The sequence below is a fragment of the Oncorhynchus gorbuscha genome, linkage group LG23 (assembly GCF_021184085.1).
Source record: "Oncorhynchus gorbuscha isolate QuinsamMale2020 ecotype Even-year linkage group LG23, OgorEven_v1.0, whole genome shotgun sequence".
Classification (NCBI taxonomy): domain Eukaryota; kingdom Metazoa; phylum Chordata; class Actinopteri; order Salmoniformes; family Salmonidae; genus Oncorhynchus; species Oncorhynchus gorbuscha.
The window spans coordinates 48,256,924-48,269,763 of NC_060195.1; the positions used below are offsets into that span (position 1 = coordinate 48,256,924).

A 12,840-nucleotide genomic window follows, 5' to 3' on the forward strand; every position below is an offset into this window, starting at 1 on the left:
AAAAGTACGAGTTTAACGATACTGGCTACAGATTTTAGTGAAATTCTGTAACGCTTCCATTGGTATTAACACAAAGACCTACACATGCTAAAATATATATTTTTGTACATTGTGAAACATTCTATTCGGAAACTCGATGAAGCGTTACCACGGAGTTAAACAGAATATAAAGGGACCCCTAAATGTACAGAAATATTGTCCAGAAAAAAAATACATTTTATCATATGTGTACTGTACACTATCGGTCAAAGTGTTAGAACACCGACTCATTCAAGGGTTTTTCATTATTTTTGCTATTTTCTACATTGTAGAAAAATAGTGAAGGCATCAAAACTATGAAATAACAAATATGGAATCATGTAGTAATAAATCAAAATATACAGTATGTTATATTTTAGATTCTTCAAAGTAGCCACCCTTTGCCTTGATGACAGCCTTACACACTCTTGGCATTCTCTCTACCAGATTCACCAGGAATGCTATTCCAACAGTCTTGAAGGAGTTCCCACATATGCTGAACACTTGTTGGGTGCTTTTCCTTAACTCTGCGGTCCGACTCATCCCAAACCATCTCAATTTGGTTGAGGTCGGGTGATGGTGGAGGCCAGGTCATCTGATATAGCACTCCATCACTCTCCTTCTTGGTCAAATAGCCCTTAAACAGCCTGGAGGTGTGTTAGGTCATTGTCCTGTTGAAAAACAAATAATAGTCCCACTAACCCCAAACTAGATGGGATGGTGTATCGCTGCAGAATGCTGTGGTAGCCATGCTGGTTAAGTATTCCTTGAATTTTAAATAAATCACATACAGTCACCAGCAAAGCACCCACATACCATAACACATCCTCCTCCATGCTTTACATTTGGAAATACACATGCGGAGATCATCTCACAAAGACCAAGCAGTTGGAACAAAAATCGCAAATTTGGACTCCTGACCAAAGGACACATTTCAACCGGTCTAGTGTCCATTGCTCATGTTTCTTGGCCCAAGCAAGTCTGTTCTCCTTATTTGTGTCCTTTAGTAGTAGTTTCTTTGCAGCAATGCGACCATGAAGGCCTGATTCACACAGTCTCCTCTGAACAGTTGATGTTGAGATGTGTTTGTTACTTCAACTCTGTGAAGGGCTGCAATTTCTGAGGCTGGTAACTCGAATGAACTTATCCTTGTAATGATCTTCGTCTTCATCGGATGAGGAGTAGGAAGGATCGGACCAAAACGCAGCGTGGTAAGTGTCCATGATTATTTATTATAACAGACCACTAAAATACAAAATAACAAAGTGAATGTAAGAAATGAAAATCGAAACAGTCCTGAAAGGTGAAATCACAAAGCAGGAAACAACTACCCACAAACACCAGGTGGGAAAATCCTAGCTAAGTATGGTTCTCAATCAGAGACAATGATAGACAGTTGCCTCTGATTGGGAACCATACCAGGCCAAACACATAGAAAAGAAAACATAGAAAAACAACATAGAATGCCCACCCCAATAGGGGCGGCAGGGTAGCCTAGTGGTTAGAGCGTTGTACTAGTAACTGGAAGGTTGCAAGTTCAAACCCCCGAGCTGACAAGGTACAAATCTGCCCTGAACAGGTAGTTAACCCACTGTTCCTAGGCCGTCATTGACAATAAGAATTTGTTCTTAACTGAATTGCCTAGTTAAATAAAGGTGAAAAAAATAATTTTAAAAACTCATACCCCGACCAAACCAAAATAGAGACATAAAAAAGGAACCACGGTCATGGTGTGACAATCCTCTGCAGCAGAGGTAACTCTGGGTCTTCCATTCCTGTTGCGGTCCTCATGAGAGCGAGTTTCTTCACAGCGCTTGATGGTTTTTGCAACTGCACTTGAAGAAACTTTCAAAGTTCTTGAAATGTTCCATATTGACTGACCTTCATGTCTTAAAGTAATGATGGACTGTCATTTCTCTTATTTGAGCTGTCCATAATATGGACTTGGTATTTTACCAAATAGGGCTATCATCAGTATCCCCCCCTACTGATTGGCTGAAAAGCATTAACATTTAAGAAGGCATCCCTGTTAATTGAAATGCATTCCAGGTGACGACCTCATGAAGCTGGTTGAGAGAATGCCAAGAGTGTGCAAAGCTGTCATCAAGGCAAAGGGTGGCTATTTGAAGAAATATATTTTTATTTATTTAACACTTTTTTGATTGCTACATGATTCCATATGTGTTATTTCATAGTTCTGATGTCTTCACTATTATTCTACATTGTAGAAAATAGTAAAAATAAAGAAAAACCCTTGAATGAGTAGGTGTTCTAAAACTTTTCATGGTTAGTGTACATAAACTGTACAGCCAAAATTTGTCGTAGCAACTACACCATAGTGAAGTTTCTTTACCAATAAAATGGCTTTACAAAACCTTTACTCTTACAATAGTACACTTCATGGGACTGTATGAAAGGTACAGGCAACTGATGAAAATGGTTGTGAATACAAACAGTGGTCATAAAAAGGTAAGGCCCCTTGGAGAGTCCCAATTGATTTAAGAAGCCTGTAATAAATCTTCTCCACATTTGCTTGGCTAGGGATCTCAGTCACATATTCTGGGAGGAGAGAGTAAAACAGCACCACAAGCTTGCTCAAGAGACACCATTCTCTACTGTATAAGGTGCTACATAATATATTAGGTTCAATATATAAATATTATTTAAATATATACATTCATTATAAATAAGGGTGTAATAGAGCATTAATAATACATTTGTAACATATAGTAACATTATAAAACACCATCATATACATTCATTATGTATTAGTCTGTAATCGGATGGCTTGGGGTTAAACACCCCCAGGGGTAAACGCCCCCCCCCCTGTAATTCTCACAGAAACCACTTAATGTCACCAAAACATTTCCAACACTTTCCTTGGATGCCACTAGTCTTGCTCAACTAAACATGGAATCTGTCTCATTTTAACGTTTTAAGTCACTCCAACAAAACGATTTAGAGGTACATTGATTTCATATTGTGTGCTTTAGAAAAATGTAAATATATAACTTAACGGAGTTACATCTATAAATGTTTATAAATAAATATATATATATATATATAAAACATTTATATATTTATAAACAGTTATATAGATATATATATTTATATATATGCATATATACTCCATCCAGTAGGGGAGCCTAAAGATAAATAATTCACTTGGATATATATAGGAGGTTTTGCCCCAAACATACTCACTTTAAATTGTACTACTGTATTAAAAACTGATGACCATTTTTCTCTCTAACCAAGTGGATTATTTATCTTTAGGCTAAAAATGGTCATCCGTTTTTCATAAAGTAGTACAATTTAAAGTGAGTATGTTTGGGGCAAAACCTCCTGGGTGTCACGCCTTGGTCTTAGTATTTTGTGTTTTCTTTAATTATTCGTTCAGGCCAGGGTGTGACATGGGGTTATTGTATTGTCGTATTGGGATTTTTGTAGGCATTGGGATTGTGGTTGATTAGGGGTGTGTCTAGTATAGGCTTGGCTGCCTGAGGCGGTTCTCAATCAGAGTCAGGTGATTCTTGTTGTCTCTGATGGGGAACCGTATTTAGGTAGCCTGGGTTTCACTTTGTATTTCGTGGGTGATTGTTCCTGTCTCTGTGTAGTTTCACCAGATAGGCTGTAATTAGGTTTCATGTTCCGTTTTGTTGTTTTGTATTTGTGGAAGTTATTTCATGTATCGCGATTGTTTCATTTAAGATATGAGTAACCACCATGCTCCATTTCGGTCCGACTCTCTTTCTACAAACGAAGAACGCTGTTACAGAATCACCCACCACACACGGACCGAGTGGCGTGGTAACAGGCAGCGACAGCATGAGCAGCGAAAGGAGGATGAATTATTTGGAGAATGGACTTGGGAAGATGTTATGGACAGCAGAGTTATGGAGTATACTACGTGGGAAGAAATAGACAGGTGGGCGGTCGACCCAGAGAGAGTGCCGGAGCCCGCCTGGGATTCACTGGAGCAGTGCGAAGAGGGCTATAGGAGAATGGAGTCGAAGAGAAAGACACGGCGGCGCAGAAAGAAACCCGAAAGTCACCCCCAAAAATGTATTGGGGAGGGCTCAGGGAGAGAGTGGCAGAGTCAGGAGTCAGACCTGAGCCAACTCTCCCTGTTAATCGTGAGGAGCAGCGATCAAAGGACTTCTGGACTTGGGAGGAGATATTAGACGGAAAAGGACCCTGGGCTCAGCCTGGAGAATATCGCCGTCCCAAGGAAGAACTAGAGGCGGCTAAAGCGGAGAGGCGCTGGTATGAGGAGGCAGCACGGCGACGTGGATGGAAGCCCGGGAATCAGCCCCAAAAATTTATTGGGGGGGTGGCTTACAGGGAGTATGGCTACGCCAGGTAGGAGACCTGCGCAAACTCCCCGTGCTTACCGGGGGGCTAGAGAGACCGGGCAGGCACCGTGTTATGCTATGGAGCGCACAGTGTTTCCAGTGCGGGTGCATAGCCCGGTGCGGTTCATACCAGCCCTTCGTATTGGCCGGGCTAGAGTGGGCATCGAGCCAGGTAAGGTTGGGCAGGCTCAGTGCTCAAGAGCTCCAGTGCGCCTGCACGGTCCGGTCTGGGCATCGAGCCAGGTAAGGTTGGGCAGGCTCAGTGCTCAAGAGCTCCAGTGCGCCTGCACGGTCCGGTCTATCCAGAGCCACCTCCACACACCAGTCCTCCGGTAGCAGCTCCCCGCACCAGGCTTCCTGTGCGTGTCCTCGCTCCAGTATCACCAGTGCCAGCACCACGCATCAGGCCTACAGTGCGCCTCGCCTCTCCTGTGCTGTCGGAGTCTCCTGTCTGTTCAGCGCTATCAGAGCCTTCCTTCCCTCCTGCGCTGTCGGAGTCTCCCGCCTGTTCAGTGCTATCAGAGCCTTCATCCTCTACAGCGCTGCCGGAGCCTCCTGCCTGTTCGAAGCAGCCAGAGCTGTCAGTCTGCATAAAGCAGCCAGAGCTGTCAGTCTGCATGAAGCAGCCAGAGCTGTCAGTCTGCAAAGAGCTGCCAGTCTGCAAGGAGCTGTCAGTCTGCAAGGAGCTGCCAGTCTGCAGGGTGCTGTCAGCCTGCATGGAGCAGTCAGAGCTGTCAGTCTGCATAAAGCAGCCAGAGCTGTCAGTCTGTATGACGCAGTCAGAGCTGTCAGCCTGCATGGAGCAGTCAGAGCTGTCAGTCTGTAAGAAGCAGCCAGAGCTGTCAGTCTGCATGAAGCAGCCAGAGCTGTCAGTCTGCATGAAGCAGCCAGAGCTGTCAGTCTGTATGAAGCAGCCAGAGCTGTCAGTCGGCATTAAGCAGCCAGAGCTGTCAGTCTGCAAGGAGCTGTCAGTCTGCATGGAGCAGCCAGAGCTGTCAGTCTGCATAGAGCAGCTAGATCCGCCAGTCAGCCATGATCTTCTAGATCTGCCAGTCAACCAGATTCTTCCAGATCTGCCAGTCAACCAGTCTCTTCCAGATCTGCCAGTCAACCAGAATCTTCCAGATCTGCTAGTCAACCAGAATCTTCCAGATCCGCCAGCCAGGATCTACCGGAGCCGGCTACCTACCTGAGCTTCATCTCAGTACTGGGCTTCCTCTCAATACTGGGCTTCCTCTCAGTACTGGGCTTCCCCTCAGTTCCGGGCTGCCCCTCAGTTCCGGGCTGCCCCTCAGTTCCGGGCTGCCCCTCAGTCCCGAGCTGCCCCTCAGTCCCGAGCTGCCCCTCAGTCCCGAGCTGCCCCTCAGTCCCGAGCTGCCTCAGTCCTGAGCTGCCCCTCAGCCCGAGCTGCTCCTCAGTTCAGTGGGGTTCTGGGTGAGGACTATTAGGCCATGGTCGGCGGCGGGGGTGGATTATCCCAGGACGCGAAGGGGAGAAACTAGGACATTAATGGAGTGGGGCCCACGTTCCGAGCTGGAACCGCCACCATGGACAAACGCCCACCCGGACCCTCCCTATGGTTTTGAGGTGCGTCCGGGAGTCCGCACCTTAGGGGGGGTTCTGTCACGCCTTGGTCTTAGTATTTTGTGTTTTTTTTTATTATTTGTTCAGGCCAGGGTGTGACATGGGGTTATCGTATTGTCGTATTTGTTTTTTTTGTAGGCATTGGGATTGTGGTTGATTAGGGGTGTGTCTAGTATAGGGTTGGCTGCCTGAGGCGGTTCTCAATCAGAGTCAGGTGATTCTTGTTGTCTCTGATGGGGAACCGTATTTATGTAGCCTGGGTTTCACTTTGTATTTCGTGGGTGATTGTTCCTGTCTCTGTGTAGTTTCACCAGATAGGCTCTAATTAGGTTACACGTTCCATTTTGTTGTTTTGTATTTGTAGAAGTTATTTCATGTATCGCGATTGTTTCATTTAAGACATGAGTAACCACCACGCTGCATTTCGGTCCGACTCTCTTTCTACAAACGAAGAACGCCGTTACACTGGGCAATCAATGCAAGTCAATGGTACCTATATTAGCATTTTCAAATCAAGTCCAAATCATCTATAAGTATCCTCTTTGAGTTACACAATCCATTTTGAGATACAGTAATTTAATGATGAACAGGAAGGATGTAAATAAGAAGAGGGGCCATACATCAAAAGGTCATTATATTGAAGATATTAATAGTGCGATGTGCAATGTCATTTTGATAGTGGGGCAAAACACCACCCTCTCTAAAGTTTCACTTTTTATTAAATAACAAAAATATATATCATTCTGCCCACTTATTTCCCTTCAAAATGTGTTTGCCTATGGATAGCCTGTGTGCACATATCTAAATCTTACCAAATGTAGTTTTTTTGTTGTTGTCAGAAAATAGATATTTCCCTTAAGGGGGGGGGATACATTCTGTAGTCAAGTGCTCCCCTATTCATTGTATTAGGCTGTAATATACCATTATTACACTGTTATTACATTCTAATTCATCAACCTTGTCAATTCAATTCAAATTGGCTTTTGCTTAAACAGATCACTCAATAAATGAGAATTAAACAGCGAGAGATAGAATCATTGACTGTCCCCACAGGTAGGGATGGCCCACTGGGCTACAGTTAAAAGGGCTTTGGTCCCGATGCTACATCCACAGATCTCCCGTCTGGTTTTTCCATCCCCCACAGGAAGTTCTGGCAATTGGGCTACAGTAACAAGGGCTTTGCCCCAATGCTTCATCCACAGAGCCTATGTATAGTGGGGCCTGCTGAGTGTTGCATCGAGGTTCTGGGATACCATAGGGGTGCAGCGGGGGGTACCATCGTGCAAAAACCGACACCCTCGCCTCACACGCACACAATTCCACACACGAACACGTACACACACATGTACATGCACACATGCTGGGTTTACACATCCAGATTACTCCCAGCGGGATGGCGGGGGCTTTTCCCTCTGGGATAGGGAAGGAGCCAGGAATGATTTCTCCAGGGATGAGGAATGGGGGGCTGGAGGAAGGAGGGTGGAAGGGTGGAGGTGAGAGAAAAGGGGAACGAGGCAGAGCTCATTAAGATTCAGCGCTCCAGAGCCAGAAGCCTGGATGGGAGCTCCCGGAACGTGCTCTGTTAGTGGAATTTCTTTTAATGAATTAATTTTTCCACTTCCTGATTTTGCTAAAGCTTAAATGGGGCGGTTGAGAGAATATTTTTCATTTACCGTGTTTGTGTGTACTGTTATTGTTCTTCATCTGTTGCAGTTGATATTTTCCTCTCTTCTCATGATACTATGCAAGCTATGGTATACCCCTAACATAGTGACTAGGTTTTATGAAAAAACTGCATTGTGGGTAATTTTATGGAGGTAAATTGTGTGTGTGCTTCACTGCAGTGTTCATTCATGGAACAAGGAATCCCTGTAGCTATCTTCACTAGCACGAGCCTCACTTTAAATTCAAAAGACAGTCTGCAGAACCAAATTCCAACACAGTTGACCATCTGAATAGTGCTGCTAGATACTCCTTTTAGGAGCCTCACCCACCATACTTTTACTCTCTTCAGCTTTGTGGAAAATAATTTAATAAATGTAAAAAACTGTCTTGGATACGAACTTGAAACAAATCATTTCAATTTGATAGTAAATTAAATAAAATCTCATAAGATCTTGGTGTTTTGGTAAGTCACAATGACAGCCTTGCATTTATTGCTGGGGTTAGATCTTACCTTTGTAAACATTGGTTTACCGTGCTGAGTGACCATGGTACACTGATCACAGTCCACAGTGATGCAGGAGTTGTGGAAGGACTCCTTGGAGTGCTTGAGGATGTAGTACAGGTCAGTGACGCCGCCCTCAAACACTGTGCTGAAGTAGCGCGGGATGAGCGTTCGTCCGATAGCTGAGAAAAAAAGGGGGAAAAAAGAGCGGGATGTTATTAATAATTGAAATATGGGACTAAATGTCACGCCTTGGTAATTGTATTTTGTGTTTTTGTTATATGTTTGGGTAGGCAAGGGTGTGACATGGGTTTATATGTTGTGTTTCGTATTGGGGTTTGTATTAATTGGGATCGCGGCTGATTAGGGGTGTTGTATAGGCTTGGCTGCCTGAGGCGATTCTCAATTAGAGTCAGGTGCTTATCGTTGTCTCCGATTGGGAACCGTATTTAGGCAGTCTCAGTTTCGCTTTGTATTTTGTGGGTGTTTGTTCCTGTCTCTGTGTTGTATTCACCTGATAGGCTGTAATTAGTTTCTCGTTTCGTTTGTTGTTTTCGTATTTCAGTTATTTCATGTACCGTCATATCATTCATTAAAGGCATGAGTAACCAACACGCTGCATTTCGGTCCGACTCTCTTCATTCAACAGACGAACGTCGTTACAGAAACACCCACCACTCTCACGGACCGAGCAGTGTGTAACTGGCAACAACGTAGATAACTGGCAGGAGCTAAAGGAGGACGTTATGGACGGTAGAGGCATGGAGTATACGACGTGGGAAGAAATCGACAGGTGGGCGGCCGACCCAGAGCGTGTGCAGGAGCCCGCCTGGGATTCCCTGCAGCAATGCGAAGAGGGCTATAGACGAATGGAGTCGAAAAGGAAAACATGGCGACGCAGAGTGAATACCGAAAGTAACCCCCAAATATTTATTAGGGGAGAGCGCAGAAAGAGAGTGGCTGAGTCAGGAGTCAGACCTGAGCCTACTCTCCCTGTTAATCGTGAAGAGCAGTTGCAGTGGGAGAGGCTGCACCACTTGGAGAATTGGACATGGAGGAGGAATTAGACGTTAAAGGACCCTGGGCTCAGCCTGGAGAATATCGCCGTCCCAAGGAAGAAATAGAAGCGGAAAAAGTGGAGAGGCGCAGGTATGAGGAGGCAGCACGGCGACGCGGTTGGAAGCCAGAAAAGCAGCCCCCAAAAATAATTGGGGTGGGGGCTAGAAGGGAGAATAGTTATGCCAGGTAGGAGACCTGCGCAAACTCCCTGTGCTCACCGTTGGGCTAGAGAGACTGGGCAGGCACCGTGTTATGCTATGGAGCGCACGGTGTTTCCAGTGTGTGTGCAGAGCCAGGTGCGGCACATACCAGCCCTTCCTATTGGCCGGGCTAGAGTGGGCATCGAGCCAGGTAAGCTTGGGCAGGCTCGGTGCTCAAGAACTCCAGTGCGCCTGCACGGTCCTGTCTATCCAGAGCCACCTCCACACACCAGTCCTCCGGTAGCAGCTCCCCGCACCAGGCTTCCTGTGCGTGTCCTCGATCCAGTACCACCAGTTCCAGCACCACGCACCAGGCCTCCAGTGCGCCTCGCCTGTTCAGCGCAGCCAGCGCTTTTCTCCTCTCCTGCGCTGTCGGAGTCTCTCGCCTGTTTAGCGCAGCCAGAGCCTTTCTCCTCTCCTGCGCTGCCGGAGTCTCCAGTCTGCCCAACGCCACCAGTGCTCCCAGTCTGCCCAGTGCCACCAGTGCTCCAAGTCTGCCCAGCGCCGTCAGTCTGCCCAGCGCCGCCAGTCTGCCCAGCGCCGCCAGTCTGCCAGGATCCGCCAGAAGTGCCAGTCAGCCATGATCTTCTAGATCGGCCAGACAACCAGTCTCTTCCAGTTCCGCCAGCCAGCCAGGATTTACCGGAGCCTACTACCTGCCTGAGCTTCCTCTCAGTACTGGGCTTCCTCTCAGCACTGGGCTTCCTCTCAGTACTGGGCTTCCCCTCAGTACCGGGCTTCCCCTCAGTACCGGGCTTCCCCTCAGTACCGGGCTTCCCCTCAGTACCGGGCTTCCCCTCTGTCCCGGGCTGCTTCTGTCCCGAGCTGCCCCTCTGTCCCGGGCTGCCCCTCTGTCCCGAGCTGCCCCTCTGTCCCGAGCTGCCCCTCTGTCCCGAGCTGCCCCTCTGTCCCGAGATGCCCCTCTGTCCCGAGCTGACTATTAGGCCATGGTCGGCGGAGAGGGTGGATTATCCCAGGACGCGAAGGGGAGGAACAAGGACATTAATGGAGTGGGGTCCACGTCCCGAGCCGGAACCGCCACAATGGACAGACGCCCACCCGGACCCTCCCTATGCTTTTGAGGTGAGTCCGGGAGTCCACACCTTAGGGGGGGGGGGGTTCTGTCACGCCTTGGTCATTGTATTTTGTGTTTTTGTTATATGTTTGGGTAGGCCAGGGTGTGACATGGGTTTATATGTTGTGTTTCGTATTGGGGTTTGTATTAATTGGGATCGCGGTTGATTAGGGGTGTTGTATAGGCTTGGCTGCCTGAGGCGATTCTCAATTAGAGTCAGGTGCTTATCGTTGTCTCCGATTGGGAACCGTATTTAGGCAGCCTCAGTTTCGCTTTGTATTTTGTGGGTGTTTGTTCCTGTCTCTGTGTTGTATTCACCAGATAGGCTGTAATTAGTTTCTCGTTTCGTTTGTTGTTTTCATATTTCAGTTATTTCATGTACCGTCATATCATTCATTAAAGGCATGAGTAACCAACACGCTGCATTTCGGTCCGACTTCATTCAACACACAAACGTCGTTACACTAAAGTAGTGAAGGGTGAGTGTATGTCCAATTTAAAACAGGGAAAACAGAGTAAAAATACATCATTCACCCATTAAACTTCTTAGGGATCAAATCCCGTTTACCGGGATTGATTTGACAACATCCGGTGAAATCACAAGTGTAATACACCAAAATACAGCTTTACTTCTTGTTAATCCAGCCACAGTGTTAGATTTCAAAAAGGCTTTACGGCGAAAGCAAACCATGCTATTATCTGAGGATAGCACCCCATCAAACAAACACAGACAATCAATCATATTTCATCCCGCCAGGCGCGACACAAAACTCAGAAATAACGATATAATTAATGCCTTACCTTTGAAGAGCTTCTTCAGTTGGCACACCAATACGTCCCATAAATATCACAAATGGTATTTTGTTCGATTAATTCTGTCGTTATATCTCCAAAATGTCCATTTATTTGGCGCGCTTGATCCAGAAAAACACAGGTTCCAACTCGCGCAACATGACTACAAAAGATCTAATATGTTACCTGTAATCTTTGTCCAAACATTTCAAACAACTTTCCTAATAAAACTTTAGGTATTTTTTTACGTAAATAATCAATAAAATTTAAGACGGGATAAACTGCGTTCAATAGCGGATAAAAACAAAGTGGAGCGAGTTTTCAGGTCGTGCACCCCTAACAAACAGTACACTAAACTCGACCCTCGTTCTGAACAGCCCTACTTCTTCATTACACAAAGGAAAAACATCAACCAATTTCTAAAGACTGTTGACATCTAGTGGAAGCGATAGGAACTGCAAACAAGTGCCTAAGAAATCTAGATCCTCATAAAAAAAACAAAAGAGGGTGACCTCAAAAATTATTTTTCCTGGATGGTTTGTCCTCAGGGTTTCATCTGCCAAATAAATTATGTTATACTCACAAACATACTTTTAACAGTTTTAGAAACGTTAGAGTGTTTTCTATCAAAGTCGACTAATTATATGCATATCCTAGCTTCTGGGCCTGAGAAGCAGGCAGTTTACTTTGGGCAAACTTTTCATCCGGACGTGAAAATACCGTCCCCTAGCCCAAAGAGGTAATTAATACATTTGTAGACTCAAGTTTTTACCAAACTAGCCTTTATAGGCTAGTTATGGTCTATTAAAATGTGTACGTATGTGAAGGTACCTGACAAAGACCTACATTATAGATGGATAGAAGGTTTTACACCATGTATGCTACCCAATTTTAGCCATTACTGATCTGCTTTTCTTTGCTTAATGTGAAGTATCCACACAGTAGAAAGCAAACCATTTGTTTAGAAAAATACAGGCTCCTTCAATTGTTTGCCGGTTTAGTGAGGGAATTATTCCAAGCAAGCAAAGTAAAACTTGGGACAGTCTGGTTTGAAAGTTACAGGAAAGCTGTGAAAGGTTACTAGAGAACGCTAAAAGTACTCAAAGTGGAGGAAAGGTGCGGATTTAATCAAGAGAGTGAGAGAGAGAGAGAGAGAGAGAGAGAGAGAGAGAGAGAGAGAGAGAGAGAGAGAGAGAGAGAGAGAGAGAGAGAGAGAGAGAGAGAGGGGGAGGGGAAAGTATGCCAGTGTCTTTTGCCCTCAGGCTTTCTTGTTCTTTCTCATCTTGCCTCTATTCTCTTTCAGCTTGATCTCTGTTTAAATTAATATAACGAATAATACAAAAGGATCATGCTTTAGGATACACTGTGTGACATTATGCAAAACAGAAAAGATATCTCTTCATCACATTATCAGCTTATGTCGGGGTAGTGTATTTGTAACAAGGGAAGGAGACACTATCAAATCAAATCAAATGGTATCAGTCATATGCGCCGAATAAAACAGGTGTAGACCTTACAGTGAAATGCTTACTTACTGTACAAGCCCTTAACCAACAATGCAGTTTAAAAAAATACAAATGAGAATAAGAA

At 45.3% G+C, this 12,840-nt stretch overlaps 1 protein-coding gene across 6 annotated transcripts in view; it reads right to left on the minus strand.

Moving 5' to 3' along the window:
- The window catches only part of LOC124011106 (LIM domain-binding protein 2), a 106,177-nt gene that overhangs the window by 37,931 nt on the left and 55,406 nt on the right, over positions 1-12,840 (minus strand). For all 6 annotated transcript variants that reach the window (XM_046324135.1, XM_046324134.1, XM_046324133.1 and 3 more), the window contains exon 3: positions 8,134-8,306. In XM_046324135.1, the coding sequence (XP_046180091.1) occupies positions 8,134-8,306 (173 nt within the window). The remainder of the gene's footprint in view (positions 1-8,133; positions 8,307-12,840) is intronic.